The sequence below is a fragment of the Notamacropus eugenii genome, chromosome 1 (assembly GCF_028372415.1).
Source record: "Notamacropus eugenii isolate mMacEug1 chromosome 1, mMacEug1.pri_v2, whole genome shotgun sequence".
NCBI classification, from domain to species: Eukaryota; Metazoa; Chordata; class Mammalia; order Diprotodontia; family Macropodidae; genus Notamacropus; species Notamacropus eugenii.
Genome location: NC_092872.1, coordinates 362019642 through 362040180, shown reverse-complemented (window position 1 = coordinate 362040180; position 20539 = coordinate 362019642). Strand labels below are relative to the sequence as shown.

At 33.6% G+C, this 20539-nt stretch overlaps 1 protein-coding gene across 5 annotated transcripts in view; it reads right to left on the bottom strand.

The window, feature by feature from the left end:
- Positions 1-20539, bottom strand: part of ATG2B (autophagy related 2B) — a 141728-nt gene that overhangs the window by 72613 nt on the left and 48576 nt on the right. For 4 of the 5 annotated variants that reach the window (XM_072630300.1, XM_072630302.1, XM_072630304.1 and 1 more), the window contains 6 exons: positions 16157-16311; positions 15954-16062; positions 14989-15250; positions 13439-13589; positions 12046-12138; positions 11610-11798 (listed from right to left, as the gene is read on the bottom strand). In XM_072630300.1, coding sequence (XP_072486401.1) covers positions 11610-11798; positions 12046-12138; positions 13439-13589; positions 14989-15250; positions 15954-16062; positions 16157-16311 — 959 coding nt within the window. The remainder of the gene's footprint in view (positions 1-11609; positions 11799-12045; positions 12139-13438; positions 13590-14988; positions 15251-15953; positions 16063-16156; positions 16312-20539) is intronic. The other variant, XM_072630301.1, reaches the window with a different exon arrangement.

The following is a 20539-nucleotide window of genomic DNA, read 5'->3' as shown; positions in this document are numbered from 1 at the left end:
CACACGCACACACACGCACACACACAATTCAAAAGAATGAGAGCACACCTGGATGTTTGAGGGATAACAGGTGATTGATTTCTTCACCACGTTTGTCTCATTCTTTCAATCTTCAATGAATACTATCGTTAAAAGTTCACATATGTAGGTAGGATAGTTGGGCTATGAAGTGTTTTGACATAAAACCTCAAATGAGAAAAAGCTTGCATTACTCCCCTTGGACTTCACATAACAGTTATTTTTTTTTACTCCCTAAAGCATTTATAACGTATTACATATTTGTGCATGTGTATGATGTGCATGTGTATATATCTAATCCCCTATCAGATTCCCATGGGAAAATAAAACAGTATTTAAGGACAACTTTCTGCCTCTCAAGCATATACAAAAGCTCTGAACACAGTGCTTAATAAATTTTTGTTGGGGACGTCAAACTAAGATGGCTATGTCAAAAGGTGATATAGAAGCCCAAGTGTCCCCCAAAAAAATTCCAACAAATATCTGAAAATGGCCCTAGAAAGCCCAGTAACAAAGAAATCCAAAAAAGAAGCAAATATGAACTGCTCCATACAGTCTAGAACTACATAAAAGGGATAAAAAAAGGTGGAGTTTGGTACAGGAATCAGAATTAGCTCAGAAGTAGTGAGATCAATCATGCTAAGACACCAGCACAAATTCCAGTAACTGAACTAGAGGTCAACAGAAGCAAAGAGAGGAGAGAAATCATCTCAAATTCCTGCAAAAAAGACGTGTAGCCAGTCAACACTCTGAATAGAAACCAGCACCAGCTCTAATAATCAGGAACCTTAAGTTAAATCCTGGCCCTTGACTGTCAGATCAAAAGCAGAGTCTGAATCAGCCCTTTTAGCTCACTGAACAGAAAGACATATGCATTCCTCAAAGCACTAGGAGTCACAGAAAGAAACAGGGCAAACCCATCATTTGGCATCAGCAGGTTCATGGAGAAGGCCTGAAAACAATATTATCTCTAATACACCACTGGCACCTGTCAGGAGCACTACAGAGGTCAGGACCAATTCTTCATTAAGGATCATGGAAAGAAGAATGAAGGCCATTCAATGATGAAAGCTGCCATAGATTACCAGAAAAACTATTAAACAAAGCCACAAAAATAGAAATTCCAAAAATCAAAACCAAAATTAACAACAAAAAACTAACAAAAGAAATTGCTAACCTGATTCAGAAAGAAAAGAAAATTAAATATCTAGTAACAAAAATTGAAAAAAAATTACATAAATTAATTGGAAACAGGCAATTATTAGAAACTACTCTGCCTAATTACATGTCAACAAAATTTATAACTTTACATTTACAAAAATACAAAATAGCCAACGAGACAAGGAATTTCAATAAACCATAATTTTAAAAAATCATAAAGGAATTTTCAAAGAAAAAAATCCCAGAGCAAAAATAATTTACAAGTGAATTACATTAATCAATTAAAAATCAACTTTTTAATTGCTTGCAAAAATAGGAAAAGATGTTATCACTCCCTCTATAAGACAAATATGGCTAAACAAGAGGGAACTAAGTCAAGAGTTTGAAAATTATAAACCAATATCTCTAATGAATATTGATGAAAAATACTGAGTATCATCAAAGTATCTAGAGGAACATATTTAAAAGGTTAAATACTTGACGAGATTGGATTTATACTAAGAATTCAGAGTTGGTTCAATAGTAGGAAAACTATAAACATAATATTATATTAATAGCAAAAATAACAAAAATTCACATGATTCTATAGGTATATTTTGATAAATATGAAATACACTAAAAAACATAGGAATGAATGCACCTTTCCTCATTATAACAAATAATCTGAATAAAACCAAGAGCTAGAATGATTTATGAGAGAGAAAAGCTTGAGACCTTTCTAACAAGATCACGGGTAAAGCAAGAATGTCCATTTTTTCCATTACTATTTGATATAGTACTAAGACAAGAAAAGGAAAAGGAAGAAATAAGCCTAAGGAAAAGATAAATAAAATGACTTTTATGCAGATTTGACAATTTGCCTAGAGAATCCTAGAGATTAAATAAAAATTTAATAGAAACAATACCTTAAGCGAAGACGACACCAAATAAACCCACAAAAATCAATAGCATTGAATGGATAGAGTATGAATAAAGACTGAAACATACTTAATATTTTTGGATTTTTATTTTGTTCCATGTTTTCTTCCACAGCATGACTAATATGGAAATGTTTTCTATGACTACACATGCATAACCTACATCAAATTGCTTGCCTTCTCAATGAGAAGATTGGGAAGGGAGAGAATTTAGAACTGAATTTTTAAAACATGTTGAAAATTCTTCTTAAATTGGGGAAACATAAAATACTAAATTAAAGAAAAAATCAACACATACATATTACCAACAAAAACCAGCAAGAACAATTTATTTTCTAGAACTAGACAAAATTATAATAGATGAGGAAAAAAAGATAAGATTATAAAGGAATTTTTTTTAAAGGAGGAACAAACCTAATAGTATAAGATGCACACAAAATAGTAATCATCAAAACTATGTGATACTGATTAAAAATAGAAAAATTAATCAATGGAACAGATTAGGTATAAAAGAAGTAAATGAACACAGCAGCAAAATATTCTATTCAATCCCAAGGGTATGGGTACATAAGTAAGACTACATAAGTAAGGACTCATTCTCACGATTCAACATTAACTACAGGGAAAATATGAAAGTTTGGAATAGGCAGAGTCAAGATTTTGGCATATCAGGAAATACTACAGTGGGATCACCAACAGAATTCTTACAAACAGATCTTGGAAAAACACAGGACTAAATCCTGAAGACATACAAGAAAAAGTTACAGTGAGTCGTTCTTCCCAGTATAGGATGGACTAGGGTAATAGACAAAGAGGTCTACAAATACTGGGAATAGGGTCTGGCCAGGTGTATAAGGTGAGAAGCCAAGGTAAGTGAAGTTCACAGAACCCATCATAGGGAACCACAACAGGAATAGATTTCAAGTAGTAGCTTTGTCACCAACTACCCAGTTTCAGGTGACAGATCCAGGACTAATTGAAGATGGTAGTGGTAGCATGGCAGGCCATAGGCTTTGTAATGAGATGAGGAAAACAAGTTCAGAAGTAAACAACAGCAATGTAGCTCAGATTCCCAAGAACCAAACAGGGTCTCAACTCCAGGGTCTGTCCCAGTATAAGCCTAGAGAAGAATAATCAAGGTAGAAATCAAGGACCAAGAGAGCCTGTAGTTCTGTCACTGAGAACCCATAGGATATTCCAGCTAGCTAATAAGAGCTGAATCTAACAGTAATGTACTATTTCTGAGACTCAAACAAAGGTCAGGAAGCTACAGAGCTCAGAACAGGAGGGTAGAAATAAGACTTTGCCTTGGATGTGAACATACTAGGAGCACAGAAAAATTGAAGGTCATCAGCTTTAGCTGTCCTTGAAAAGTTGAAATGACAAAATACCTAATAACCCAAGAAAACAGCAACAGCAGAACAGGCCTAGACATTCCTTTCAGAACAGCAGAAAGTCAAGTCAAAGATAAAGTCTTCAGTCAAAAAGTAAAACAGAAAAATGAACAACAAAAAAAGGAACACCATAAAAAGATTTTATAGTGGCAGAGATGCTCAACACACAAACACTGAAGAAGAGAATGATTCTAAAATCCCTACAGGCAATATCTCAGCAAAAATAAAGCTTATGCACAAAGTCAGTTAAAAATAATGAAAGAGAAGAAGCAAGAATATTTTATAAATTATTTTAACATTTTTCAAAAATGAAATAAGAGCTCAAAAGGGAAAAACACTGGAAAAGAATTTAGAGTTATGGAAGAAAGAATTGGAATGGGATATCAAAGCTTGATACAATACAAAATCTTGCTCAAGCAACAAATTCCTAGAAAATCAGAATGAACCAAGCAGAAGTCAATGATTCCACACAACACAAAAAATTATTAAAAAATAAAAAGAAAATTGAAGTATTCAAAAAAAAGGAGCCTACAAATGTTATTTTAAAAAGCCTTAAAAGAAAACTGACCCTCTAAAAAAATTAGATAAGACACAGGTTATATATATATATCTCACAGCTATGGGTAGATGTATTCTTTACTAAACAAGAGACAGAGGTAACTACATAAGACAAAACAGATAGGAGTAGAGAAAAGGCAGAGGTTAAGATGGCAGAGTAAAAGGAAATAACTGTCAAATTTTTCTCGAAACTTTGCCTATAAAATGACCACACAAAACACCAAAAAGAATTCTCTATTCTCAAGAAAAGTCACAGTGAGTGATTTTCCCAGCTCAGGGCCATTTAGAAAGACAGAATGAAAGTTCTGCAGACACTGGGGTGAGGGATGGCCAAGAGTGCAACACCATGGAAGCAGAGTATGGCCAAAGAAGCACTGACTGTGGGGTTGTGGTGCAGCAGCAGTACTCATGGATAGTAAAACGACAGAACATCTGGTCAGAAAGAGGTCCCAGGAAAATACCGTTCCAACACTGGGAACAAGAGCAAGATCAAGTACCATTTGGCAGATCTATCACCCATTACCCAATTCCAGGTTGCAATTTCAGGGTAGAGATGCATAGTCACAAGAGAAAGGTTCCCACACAAGTAAGAACTAAAGCTCAGACCAAGACAGGCAGTGAAAAGACTTCTTCCCACAACACACCACTCTGGAGACACTAAAAACTTATACACCATTAGATCCAGCTATGAAAGCAGGATATAAAAGACAAAAGGTCAAGCCAATCATTCCTACCAAATCCCACTCCTGCAATGAGCAGCGCCCAACTCAAGAAACAGAATGGAAAAATGAGCAAACAACAAAAAAAAGAGTCTGACCATAAAAAAGCAACTATGGTGACAGAAAAGCAACATACAAATTCAGAAGACGACAATGACATGAAAAAAACACAAAGTCTCAAAGGAAAAAAAATGGAGACTGAACACAAGCCAACAAGAATTTCTAGAAGAGCTAAAGAGAAAGAAATTATTTTGAAGAAAATCAAGAGTGGTGAAGGAAAAAATGAGAAAAATAAATGTGAACTATGAAAGAAAATTAAGAAAAGATTAATAACTTGGTAAAAGCACAATACCAAAGAAAATACCTCTTTAAAAATTGAAATTGGCTCTTGAAACTCAAAGTTTTAGGAATGAATGTTGAGAATTGTTTTTACATGCAACTGGGTAATAAGAAATACAGGTAATGGGGTAAAGAAATCTATCTTGCCCTACAAGAAAAGAGAGAAGATGGAGATAAGGGAAGGGAGGGATGTGACAAAAGGGAAGGCAGACTGGGGGAAGAGGTAATCAGAATGCATTGTGTTTTGGGGTGGGGGGAGGGGAGAGATGGGGAGACAATTTGAAGCTCAAGATCTATGAAAATGAATATTAAAAACAAAAAATAAATAAATCTAAAAAGAAAGTTGAAATTGGTCAAATGGTAAAAGAGGTACAAAAACCTCACAAAAGAAAATAACTCCTTAAAAATCAGAATTGGTCAAATGAAAGCCATGACTCCATGAAACATCAAGAAACAATAAAATAAAGACAAAAGAATAAAAAAATAGAAGTATGAAATATCTCATCAGAAAATCAACTAACCTAGAAAATAGACTGGAGAGAAGTAACTTAAGAATTACTAGACTACCTAAAAGTCATAATCAAAAAGAGAGACTAGACGTCATATTTGAAGAAATTACAAAAGAGAACTGTTCCAATATTTTAAATGTAGAGGGCAAAACTAAAACAGAATCTACTAATCATCTCTTGAAAGAGATTCCAAAATAAAAACTCCTAGGAATATGACAGCAAAATTCCAGAGCTCCCACATCAAGTAGAAAATCTGCAACCAGCCAGGAAAAAAAAAATTCATATATTATGGAACCACAATCAGGACCACACAAAAATTAGCAGCTATCTTTACAAAGGAGTAGACTTAAAATACAATATTTCTGAAGTCAAAAGAAATAGGATTACAACCAAGACTAACATACCCAGCAAAACTAAGTATAATCCTACAGAGGACAAATAGATATTTAAGAAATGAAGAACTTTCAAGCATCCCTGATGAGAAGAACCAAGCTGAATAGAAAATCTGACATTTAAACACAAGAATCAAGAGGAACAGAAAAAGTTAACGAGTGAGATATCATAAGGAATATAATACAGTGAAATTACTTCACATAACTCCCATGCGAAAATGATACATGTGAGAACTTTATCATCATTAAGGTAGTCTGCTTAGACAGAGACCATGAATGTGTCTACTGCACTAAGACAATCTCAAAAGAAGAAAAGGGACAGATGTACTAGGAGAGAGAGGGGAGGAGAGAGAGAGAGGAAGATGAGGAAAATTATATCATATATAACAGGTGCACAAGAAAGAATTTTTACAATGAAGGACAAAATGGCAGCAGGGAAGGAGAGCAGGCAACACTTGAACATCACTGTCACCCAAATTGGTTTGAGGTGGGGATATACCTATCTATCTATCTATCTAGAGCTAGATAGATAGATAGATAGATAGATAGATAGATAGAGATATACACACACATATGCATACACACACACATACATACACACACATAATCACATAGTAGGGTACACAAATTCATCTTCTGCAACAAAAAATTAGGAGGGGAAAGAAAGAGGGGATGGGGACAGTGATAACAGGGATGGTAGATTAAAGGTGGCATTGGTGGTTGTCCTTCACACTCAAAGAGGACCAAAATGACATCATTATGTTGGGGTTCAGGTATAGTATAGTATGTGTATGACTGTGGCCAATCAAACAAATACAAGCTTAGAAGGCTCTACCACAGGTTAGGCACATATGTCCATATGAACATTCAGAATGGAGATGGTTCTAAATTTGCACATCTCACATTTCACTAAGCTACTGCAATTCTGCTTTGTTCACAGAGTATATAACACTTTCTTTGAAGCAGGCACGCCAGGCTGGATGGTCCTGTGCCAGTGTTTCCGATGTCTCCCAATTGATATGAAAGTTCTTCAAAAAGACCTTGAGAATGTCCTTGTATCACTTCTGACCTCCATGTGACACCTAACTTGTCTGAGATTTCCATAAAATACTCTTAGGCATTAATTGGAAACTAAATAACCCAGTCCTAAAAAAGAGTCAATCAAAGAATAAATCACTTAGAAGCAATCAATAATTTCATAAAAATGACAACAACGAAATAACATACCAAAATTTGTGGGATGAATCCAAAGAAGTACTTAGGGGAAAATTTGTATTGGTGCAAAAAACACTTGCACGAATAAAGGAGAGAGAATAGAACAATGAATTTGGGCACATAGCTAAAAAACTAGAAAAAGAAAAAATTTTAAATCTCTGATAAAGAACCAAAATAGAAATCCTGAAAACCAAAGGAGAGATTAATAAAACAGAAAATAAAAAAAACCACTGAACTAATATAAAACTAGGAACTCATTTTATAGGGGATAAAAAATATCAAATTAGAAAACTACTAACCTGATTTTAAAAAAAAAATCATATTCCATAATATCAAAAATGAAGAGGGTGAATACAACAATGAAGATGAAATTAAATCATTAGGTGCTACTTTGTCCATATGCCAATAAAAGTGACAGTCCTAATGAAATGGATAATTACAAAAATATAAATTACCCAGATAAACAAAAGAGGAAATAGAATATCTGAAGAAAAAAAACCCTCCAGAACCAGATAGATTTACAAATGGATTCTACCAAACATTTAAAGAACAATTAATTCTAATACAAAATATAAACTGTTTGAAAAAAATAATTCTAGGAATTCTACCAAATTCCTTCTATGACATAAATATAGTTTTGATACTTAAATCAGGGAGAGCAAAAAAACCAGAAAGAACACAATATGCTATTTTCCTTAATGAATATTAATGCAAAAATTTTAAATAACACATTAAAAATGAGATTAATGCAATATATCACAAAGATCATAAACTACGATCAAGGTGGGGTTTATACTAGAATGTAGGGCTGGTTGAATATTAAGAAAACTATAAACACAATTGACTAAATGAATAACAAAAAAAATGATTATATCAATAGATGTAGAAAAAGCTTTTGACAAATTTAATGCTCATTCCTATTAAAACACAAGAAAACACAGGATGTACAGAAATTTTTGGACATAACCAATGCAGAAATTTGTTTTGGTTGGCTATGCATGTTTGTAAAAGAGATTTTGTTTTTCTTGTGTTCTCTCAGGGAAAAAATGGGATGGAGAGGTCGGATTTTTAAATTCAAGAAAAAAAGCAGTCCCAAAGAAATTACTTAGATTAGCATCTCACAATATATAACACAACAAGCTCTACATGTAGATATAACCTACTATAAAAAATATATAAACAACTTAGAAGATGGACCTTTCACAAATATAGTTAGAGGAAGATTTCTGGATCAAACAAAGGATAGAGAATCACAGGAGAGTAAATGGACAAGTCTGATTATATAAAATTCAAAAATTGTGCACAAACAAGAACAACATAGTAAGAATTAGGAGGGAAAGAGTTGCAACTGGAAAAATCTTTGTAGCAAAGTTTTCTTATAAAGGTCTGATAAACAAGACATACTATATAAGGAACTAATGTAACTACAAAAAAAAAAAAAAAACAGCTGCTATTGCCCAACAGATAAATGAGTAGCGAAAGCATATGAAAAGATAGCTTTCAAGGGAAGGAATAGAAGTTATAAACAACCATATGAGGAAAGTCCTCCAAATCATTAATCAGAAGATAAACAAATGTAAAACTACTCAAGAAACTCTACCTCACACTTTCTCAACTAGCAAAAAAGGAAAAAGACAATTGTGAAGGGTCCGTATAGAAAGGCAACAATGCCTGCTGGTAAAAATCCATGCAGTAGTCCACCAATTTTAGATAGCAATTTGGAACTATACCCCAAAAGTTGCTAACCTGTATCCTCTGACTCAGTGATAACACTACTTGCCAAAATATTCCAAAGACATTTAGGTCAGAGAGAAAAGAATCCATACATACAAAAATATTTATAGCAGCACATTCTGTTGTAGCAAAGAAATAGAAACTTGTATATATCAATTTAGAAATGACTGAACAAATGATGGTATATAAATGTAATGAAATATTACTGTCCAATAATAAATGATAAAGGGACGGATTCAGAGAAACTTGGAAGACTGGTATAAACTGCTTCAGAGTGAAGTGAGAAGAACCAATAAAAAATTTTATATACTGACTATAACAATATAAAAGAAGACAACTTTCAAAGAATGAAGAACTTTGAAGAAGCAAACCTACTAAGTCGTGGCTGAGAGATGATGGAAATGTAGGTTCAGAACAAGACGTATACTTACGTACACATTTGTTGTTTTTTTTTTACTATAGTTATTGGTTACAATAGAGGGCTCTTATTTTACTGTGGGGGAGGGGAGATTTGAGAGGATAACAATGGGATAAGAGAGAAAAAACAAAAAATATGCCAATGCAATATTTAAAAAACACAGAATAGAAATAATTCTTAAGGAAACACATGCAGGAAAGTTGGTAATACCATGCTAAATAATACACATACATACACATGCATACACACACATATTTTAAAGTTGTTAACTAAAGACTGATGGCTTCATGCACAAACAATCTTCTTTTTCTGGCCTTCTCTGTACACGGAAATGTCAATGCGTGCTAATGATCATCTAATTTATAATTTTAAAAAAACATTTTAAAAGAATTTTTAAATTATCTGTTAAAATATGCCCTGCTCAAATTTCACAAATTTAGGCCTACATAAGGTTTGTATAAAGGATTTAATTATCCATTTCTTCAGTATACTATAATGCATAATGCAATGCCAACATCACAAAACTGCTAGAACAAAACTAAAAATCCAACATTTTTTAAAGCAGAATTTTAACGTGGAATAAATTCATATAACTAATCTATTTACTGTATTTGTTTTAGTCTGGAAATGGATGTGGATAATATTAAAAACATTTAAGCATCACAATTTCTGATGTTATTTTTAAAAGGAACAAAAAATATCAGTCAGTAAAATTACACAGAAAAGGCTTTAAAAATTTCCAATTATATATGAAATGAATTTTTGAACAATTTGAAATAAAATTCCTCTTTGATATTATAGGATGTGCATCACTGACAAAAGACACAGAAGGAAAACATATAGGGAAAAGAATTCAACAACCCAAATCAATTCCATATGTTTTGTCATTTAAGAAATAAATCTTATTTTTCTACATCAGAATGAACATTAGGTTTTAAGCCTACCTTTTATGTCCTAGCTCTTATTAGCCTTTCCCTTATATATTTTTCTTTTTTCTCATTTTAATACTCATCTACTCTATTTCTAAATTCCTAATCTACTTTTAGAAAAAAACATAACCCTCAAGAAAGTTCTTTCCACATCATTTGGCTACAGCAGCTAACTACTGAAAACCTATATTACCAATAGCCATGACTCATTTAGGGTTTGATTTGACACCAGAGATAGGTAACACAGACAGCTATTGAGAATACAACATGTGACAATAGGGGCAAAATAAGGGACACTTTTTAAATACTTACACTTTCCATGGATCTCTGCAGAAATGCAGGTGGTCCCCTCTCCATTCAGGACCTCTCATTCTCAGACTCTTTATCAACATCTCTTTCATAAAGGTGCATATTTCATTACCAAAAAATTCAGCTTTCATGTCACACAACTACCTTACTTTATGCTGCAAAGTTACATGTTAGAATGAAGGATCAGAGCCTCTGATGGACAGTAAGACACCAAGGGCAAAATTTTCAAACCACTTCTAGTAGTGGGCAAACACCTTGTCCTGAGTGTCTTAATTGAACAAGAATTAATGACAAACAAATAATAAAGAACACTGACTTAAGAGAGCTACTTAGATAACTTATACACGAAAATATACTAAAAAAAAAAATTCCCAGTAAAAGAGAAATTTGTCCTTATGTTTCCTTGAAGCTGACTTAACAGTGTCTGCACTTGGTCCAAGAGTTGGCCAATTCTTGAGTGATCAAATTATTAAAACTTCCCTTTGCTTTCCAGGGAATGAACCTACTAAATATCTCTTTATCCATACTTGATTGTTTTGATTTGTTGGTAAAAGATGGATCACTGTTATAGAATTAGACATCACAGTGGTGAAAGGTCAGCCTTAAAGTAAGGAAGATCTGGCTGGGTTCAATAGTCCCTGGCATTGACCACATGACCCTGGAGAAGACATTAAGCCTCTCTGTCCCCTAAGATGACTGGTTGCATAAAAGTTACTGATCTGCATTGGTAGAAGGAGTTTCCTAACTAGATGTTCTAGTGAAATCACAGTTCAGGACAAAAAAGGAAAAAACAACAATTCACAGCATTCAGGATGTTCCCTAAAGGATGAAGTCCATTTCTTCCCTACTCTGCCATTCATGTAGCTTCCAACAACAGCTGTTGCTGAATAAATAGTATTTGCAAGAGCCAAGAAATTCCCATGTCTTCATAAAAGACAATTGCAGCTAGCTATAAATACACTTAATGCATTTGGATTGTAATATTTTAGACACTTACCAGACTTATATGTTTGTTGTAAGACGTATACATGTGAGAAGCCATCATTTCCACTGTGGTAAGTTTCTGCGGTTGAAGCAAGGAATTTAACCTATCCACAATACTAATATCTAGTTCACAAAACACTGGATTTAATTTGATAAGTAATTCTGCTTTCTGAGGAACTGAACTAAGTCGTGCCTGACTGCCCTAAAAAGAAGAAAATATTAATAATGTCACCAGCAAAATAACAGTGACAATAATAACAACATAATAATACCTAGCATGTACAGAGCTCCTTAAAGTTTGCAGAGCATTTTATAAATATTATCATTTTATTATTCCAATCCCAATAAAATAATCATAAGCAAAAGACACGAATAAGTAGTCTGATAATTCTTCTCTATTTCAAATGAGAAAAAGTAAAATTTGATATTAAATCAAAAGTAAAACTTACTTGAGGTCCTCTGTTGTCAGAATGTTTATAATGAAGCTGAAGACATGTTGAGGGATGTAGATCACTTCCTTTTTTGGAATGGAACCTTAAAAGCTAAAAATAAAAAGCAACAAATTTAACTATATATTTAAATATGTGTTTATTTAAATGTAAATATTTAACTATGAATGATATATATCCTGAAATCTTTTACTCATTTTTCTAAAGTATCACAGAATATTTCTCAGTCTTCATTGTCTCATGTCATAAAAAAATAACTTCAGTAAATTTCAAAAAATATGAGGAAAAGTAACAGTGGCCAAATGAAAAATATGAATTCATTGTTTAAATCATGAACACAGCACCGAATCTATGCATTAAATTGTGAAAGACTGCAATTCTTTTCTAAATCATTTGTTCTACTTTGAAAAGTAGGATAATATGGTAGAAAAAGCAGAAGCTTAGCAGTGAGAAGGTCTGAATTTGATTCGGAGCTCTGCCATTTACTCACTGTATAACCATAATAAAGTCAATTAATCTCTCTGAGCATCATCAGTAAAAGGGTAATAATTCTTCTATGTACCTCACAGAGTAGGTATGAGTATAGGGTATCATAAATTGTACAGTGATATATGAGTGAATCATTATGATTCTATACTTTGATATTTCATGGATCTATGGTTTCACACATCTAAGTTATTCTTCCATTTTTACTGACAGAGATCATTAACCCTCCACACCTTAGAAGACGATTTAAGAAGTTACTGTAGCAAAAAATATTTAATACCTGATAGCCAATCCTCTAGTGATGAGCATCTCTGAACTTAAGCTGGTTCTTAGATAACAGGCACAAAGTACATGCCTGGACCATATTTAAAGATTGGTGGGACTTGCCATAGCTTGTGCTCCACTGCCTTTCGAGAATTCGGCATCTCTGGTGCAATGATGAGGAATTAGAAACTTAAATCAATATATTTAAAATAATCATTGTTTGGTTAATAATGATCTTGAGTAAAGACACTCTGGGTCTTACTTTCCTAAGTACATTGGAATGGTTGATCTCTAAGGTCCCTTGTACTTCTAAATATATGTCTATATATGTCCAGACCTACATTCTAAAAATTTAGCTAAAGCTACTTTGAAGATAAGTGATGTGAAAAGTTTTTTTTTTCCTCTCATCTGGCACCCAAGGATAAGGAAGTTCAATGAAAAACTTTCGCAGATTCCTATGATGTCCCTTAAAAAAGTCATTTTATAAAAATACATTATATATACATGAAACAAAAATTTATTACTTCTTTTATACATGCCACATTCTATACACTTCCGGAAAAATAAATTTTGATCTTTATGAAGATCTCTTTTCAAATACCTAATGTGATTAGAAATAAAAGGTTAAATAAAAGTATCATACCTCTGTGTAGTGTGTAGAAACAGTTTGAGAATCAGTAGGAAAAAGGCACTCCAAAAGCTCCATTTGCCCAACTGACATATCAGTACTACAATACTGAGAAGCTGATCTTTGCCTTTGTTCATAGGACATTTTGATGCCAGTACCAATAAATCTGTTGTGAAAAATACAATATTTGAAAAAATCCACCTACTTGAGAATATAAACTACATAGCTGATAACTCAGACTTGCCAAGAACACCCACAGTATCACTATTTTTGATCCTTCACACCCCTGAACTTGATAATCTTTTTATCTTACTCCTCTTTTATAGCACCTGCCTCATAGTTATCTATGTATTTTTCTCTCTCACCTACAGAATTTCAAGCTCCCTGAGGGCAAGAACAACATGAATGTCTTATTTACTCTCATATACCACAAATGCCATTAAATATCAACTTATATGCCAAGTCTGACACTTTTCAGCTGTTATCATTGCTAACATTTCTGAAGATGTTAAATATAAAGTCAAAATGCTCATTCTTTTTCACAGGATGAAAAACTGCCTCCCTATGCTTGCTAGTGAACAATTATTATCCCAGATAGATATACTTCTCCTCTATTACTTTATCAACATTTATACTGCAATATATATTTATTTTCAAAAGTAAAAAAAAATAAGATACTTTTTGATAGCTTCTCAAATTATGTGTTTTTAGGTTAAAGAATCAAATCAGATCAAAGTTTGTCATGTAAGACATAAATGTCATTTTATAAGCTCTATTGCTCCTTTCTATTGCTTTTTCTTATGGTTTCTGAAGTTAGACTTGTATTCCTTTTAAACTAGGGATACAGAGAAGGTAAAGATCATTAAGACTGGTAAGTGGCAAATGTAGCCAGTCAACATAAATTTTATAAACTAGTGAGGGGAAAATGGGGGGAAAAGAGAAATTTAGTCTTTGATATAAAATTAATGTTTTACATATTAAATGATCAAAAAATAAATGGCAAAAATAACTTTTCTCTCTTCAATTTAGGTGTTCTAAATTACTGAGCACTAGACAGTGCTGATCATAGTTATTATTATACTAAGTATAATTTAAAATGTTTACTGTAGCTACCTAGTTTAGCCTCTACATCAAGAGTAAGAAACTACGATTGTAGGCATGTCCTCAACCCACTTATTGCTTCTGACCAATGCAAGTTTTAAGTCATCATTTTTTGCTTCTTTCACTAAATCTGTACCATTTGTCCATTACAGTGAGTGCTATAGAGTACTAGCTGGAATGGCATCAAAGCATGAAGAATGATATCTTAAAATAGAGATGGCATGAAACCAAGGTAGGGGAGACACTGGAAAATCTAGATTCTATATTATATTCATACAAGACTTCTATTCCTGAAAAGCCCAAATATCAGATTCCAACATACACTGTAACATTCATTTTCCATTCATTTGTACTTAAAAGTTGAATTTAAAATATGAATTGCAATAAATTACAAAGCTTACTTAAAAGATTACTACTTAGTTCTTTACTTACTCCAAACAGCAAAATTTTAGAACTACACATACCTAAGGTGGTCATGGGAACAAGCCTCTGCAAATACTTCTCTGAAGGATGCAAAATCATTTGCCAGAAATCTTACTGGATCAATCTTTTCAATGCAAGTAAAGAAAGATAATGCCATTGGAGTCAATGGATTAAGGTTCAGAGAAGTTTCAGGTGGTGATAAAGGATCAATGTGAAGTACAGAGGCTGAAAAAGTTCCTACAGCTAATCTAAAAATAAGTTCAGGCTTGGACTCATCCAATGAAACAGATCTGGAAGGAAGAGCTGAAACACACAATAAGTTTCAAAATTATTTGCTATAAATTTAATTTTCAATAGCAATATACAACATCAAAATGTGTAAAACATTTACTCATGTAGTAACTTAAAAAAAAAAAATGATCACAACAGTTTAAGTGGTGCCAGGAAATATTTTTTTTAAAGAAAAGAAATTCAGTTATCCATCTGTATCTCATATCCAGGGTCCATGATACTTGAGGTAGGAAAGAATATGTTACAGGAGTAAATGTATAAACAAGGCTTTTGCAATTTTAAAAAAAAGTATTGAAAAAAGTTAAGGATTAACCAAAATCTGCTCACCAAATCTTCCTTTATGCCTTGTTTATTTCAATTAAAGTTTGCAGAGAAGAAACCTGAGGTTCTCTTTCAAGGAAAGTATAAACAGTAAAACAAAAATCAGATGGTTAAGACTCCTACACTGTAATATAAAAATGTAATTTCTTATGGTGTATGTTTTCACTAAAAATATTAATATTTAACAGATATCTGTTAAGATAATATACAATTAATAGATAAACTGCTTCATTTTCTTCACAAATTATACTCAATTGCCTAAACTAACATTTTGCATCATGATGAGAACGTGAAAGCAGAAGCAATGGTAATTTGTAAATAAATAAAAGATTTTCAATTGGAAGATTACAGAAAGGAAAGAATAAGTAAAAAAAGTCACTTCTATTTTACTTACAAGTCCTTTGTAAAGTTGTCTGGTGAATTAAGTTGGATGAAAATGGAGGTCCTTTGATTGGTTGTTCCTCTTTCTGATGATCAAGAAAGTCACCCCAAGTTGGCTGAAGCTATAATAGAAAAACACAGTTGCAGGACAAAAATGCATAATTTTTAAAGAACACAGTAACAACAACACAATAACCAGAATAAGTTATAATTTACCACAGTGGCACTCAACGGCGATCCTGCTGGAGTATTTGTGAATGTACTAGTTAAGGAGAGATCAAGATCCATATTTGGGGGATCTCCAAGAGGAGGAAGAGATGAGAGACTATGGGACATATCCATATCAGCCATGGAGAAGAAAACTTCTTCTTCTGGGAAAAAATATACTTTGTTAATTTCATTGTAAATGCACAGAGTCTAATTTTTAAAATAAGTTGGCACATTGTAAATGATTCCATAGTTGAAGCTTAGAAATGTACATTATTATAAAAATAATAATTTTTTTGTATTGGAGAAATATTTTAGTAAGTAGAGGGAAAAAAATAATTCAGTAGTTCAATGAAACCAGAATTCCATCAATAGAGATACCCTTTTCCAGGTGTGAAGATCACGACCCATATATCTAATCCTTCTCATCCAGTGTAATTCCTATCAAAGACCTGCAATAAGGCTTCTACAGAAGATCCCATTCAATATGCCTCAGGTCATCTGAATCCAAACTTCACAGAACAAATCCCCTTAATTAAAGGATTTGTTCTGTAAAACTTGGATTCAGTCAAAAGTCTACGAGACTATATACATCATACTTCTTACATGCTGATATTCCTTCAAATATCCTAACTTCATAGTTCTTCTATGACCTATTCCTCCATTCCATTTCAACTATGTTCTAAGATTGTTACCTTGCCGTCAGTCACAAGTGGTTCCATTTCTGGATTCAAGAATGCCAAAATTCCCTTATCATCCCATCTCTCTTTGCCTTACAATCCTAAACTTATTCTTCATCCTCACCACAACCTCCAACCCTCATTACTCCCTCCCAGGCCATAACCCCTGTTTTGTTTTCATACTCTCCACCTTTCTCAATCTTAACTTCTTGGTGAACCAATTCAACTCTACATTATCCTCTACTCACAAACTTCTTAGCCCTTGGCCTCAAGCCTTGCTAAAACTTAATCCTAGATTCTTCCACAATCTTCCTCTATTCCTAGTCATGTGCTACAGAACAGAACTAAAAGAAGTCATTAAACCCTGCTCAATGAGTATACCAAAAATCTATCTAATCTTTTTAAATGATTTTTTTATTTTCTCTGTACTTGATAAATAATAGTTAGAAGTCTCAGTTCCGTTTTAAGTCTATTAGCTTTAGTTTTAAGCTTATTAACTTAAAAACTGAACTAAGGCTTCAAGGACACCCTAAATATGTAAAGCACAGAAAAAAGGATAGTTTATAAAATCATAAATCTTTATTACAAACTGCTTCTCTTTTTTTAAGAATATAATTCAACATGTTAGTTTTAAAGCACTATATTGTTTCTGTGTGCCCATCAAACCATACTCTTCTGTGTATTCTGATAAATATTTCAATGACCCTCTAATTTGTTTTCTTCCTTTTTTGACATTTCTATCACTCAGGCCTCTCTTTTCTCCTTTGCTCCACCCTAAATCCTGCCCCAGATTTAAACAAACAAAAAAAAAAGACAAAGTTCCCATTAAACATATAAGCAAAACCAAATTAAAAAAAAAACAGGCATAATCAAAAACAATTCATGTACTAAATATCCAAAAATGTATATCACATTCTGCATCTCACATCCAACACCTATTGGTCAGGAAGCAGATAGTATGCTTCATCACTGGTCCACTAGAACAGTGGTAGGTCATTGTGCACTTCTTTCAAAGGTGTTTTTCTTTATAATATCATAAACCCTTTATTAGTATCCAATATCAATTGGGTCTTCACAATCCTAAGGCGAAATCCTTCTATTCCTCCTTAACTGAGTCAATATTCCACTAAACACAGTGACTCCTCCAAATATTCACTTCTTTCTTCAAGTCTCCCATGTAATCTCTTCCATCATTCCTCTCAGCTGAGAAACTGGTCTCAGAGTTTACTGAAAAAAATTGAGGTTGTTTGCCAAGAGGCCATTCTCCACTTCTCATACTTCCCATATTATCCTCTACTATCTCCTCTACCCCAGACTCCAATGCTAATCCTTTCACAAAATCCCTCTACCTTCTCTAACAGATTATATCCATCCCTTTCACACACACACACACACACACACACTCCTCCTCCTCTTCCTTCTGTTTCTTTTCCAGATACCTATAATCATACCATATTCACTCACTCTTTAAAAAAAGGAAAAGCCCTCATGAGAGCACACCATTCTCAATAACAATTATCCTACGCCCTTTCACCCCTTCTCAGTTAAATGCCTTGAAATAGTCATTGAAAGACCATGCCTCCATTTCATCTCCTCTCCTCTTCAAAACCTTTTGCAATCTGGATTCTGAAATCATCATTCAATTAAAGTCACTCTCAAAAGTTATCAATGAGCTCTTAATTGTCAAATCTAATAGTTTTTCCTCAATCTTCATCTTTCTAGAGCTCTCCGCCACATTTAAGACTATTGATCTTCATCTCCTGGATACTCTCTCCTCTAATTTTTATTTTAACGTTTCTCTTGGTTCACTTCCTACCTCTTTAATGACCTCTGTCTTTTTTGTTGGCATTTCATTCATGGCATGCCCACTACACGTGGATATCCCTCAAGGCTTTATCTCTTTTCTCTCTTTTAATGATCTCATCAACCCCAGGGGTTTAATGATCATTTCTATAGTAGTGACTCTGAGATCTATATATATGGCCCAGGTCTTGCCCTTAAGCTTCAATCCCATACAAGTTAATAAAGCTATTTACAATCTGACCACTTCCTAGTTTTCCAATCTTCTTACACATTATACAGGCAACTATCATTCCTCAAACATGACATTCCATTTTCTGTCTCCATGCCTTTGCACTGGCTATTTCCTACTACTGGAATGCTCTCCCTCTTCACATCTACCTGTTACAATGCTTGGTGCATCTCACGACTCAGCTCAAGCACTAGATTCTGCAGATTGTTTTGGTTTTCCCCACCAATCAGTAACTTTCTTTCTAATGTTACCTTCAATATAATCTGCATATGTATTTCATATTTTAGAATATGATTTAATATTCTAGAATATAATTCCTACCCTTGAGGGTAGAAGTTTGTTCTTTGAATTCTCAGCACTTAGCACAGTAGGTGGCACAAAGCAAGTGCTTAATAAATTGTTGAATTAAGATCCATGTTTTCTCTTTCTCCAGCTTCCCTACTCCTATCTTTCTAAACATATTTTCTTTTTTTTTTTTTTGACTAAGTCTCGCTAATACTACCCAGACTAAAAAAGTACAGTGACCACATACATGTATAGTGGCATAGAAGCTCTGACCTGCTCCATTTTTTCAACCTGGACCAATTCACCTCTCTTTAGACATCCTGGTAACTTCCCAACCTGAGGGCTCACCATATTGGTGCCACAGACTTCATGAGAACGCCCAATCAGCTTTATTCTTACTACAGCTTAGAATTTTCAAACTCAAAAGGTCATCCAGCCTTAGCCTCCCCAGCAACAGGGACTACAAATGGGTACCACCACACCCAGTTGATCATGTGTTCTCATGATATTCCTTCCCACTCCTACATCTTTTTTTGGCAAGGTAATCAGGGTTAAGTGACTTACCCAGGATCACACAACTACCTCCCATTACTTCTTTAATATAGGTTATCATATGCAATATGATGCTGCCTACTTAAAACAAGTACCTGCTTCTCTACTGTACTGAGATCACATGCAAATTTGATTCTGAGACTATGGCACTAAATGACTCATATAGCCAAAAAAAGACAAAATATCAATATTTCATTATTTTGCAGCAATGGAACTATAATCTCATGAATACAGGTATTTTCTCCATCAAATGAGAACACTACCTAAGCATATTTTTTCATCTTTCATGACTGAGGCCCTGGTAGATATCCTTCAAGGGCAGGGAGGTACCACAGTGGACTGAGTTCCAGGCCTGGAGTCAGAAAAACCTGAAATCAACTCCAGTCTTAGACACTACTTGTGTGACCCTAGGCAATCATCCTATTTGCCTCAGCTTCAGCATCTATAAAATGAATTGGAGAAGGAAACAGCATATCAGTTTCTTTGTCAAGAAAACCCTAAATGGGGTCTCCATTAGTAAGACATGATTGAAACACCAGAAAAACAGAAATCCTCCATTATTCTCATCATCCTGTTCCCACATTTTTGAAATAAAGAATTTACTCAATACATATGTAGACTATTAGCTATATAAATTAGAAAAATAAGAAAGTAAACACAAATGGGAGTTATTACCCTCAAGATCCTTTTGTCAGGAATCAGTATCATCTATGATTTTTTTTTGGTATCTTCCGTAAGTTGAAATATCTTGTAAAACAAATGATTAATTTTTTTCATGACTATGTCTTTGTTGTTGTCATTTGTCCTTCATTTTTGGAGACCAATGACATCACAACGAAATGG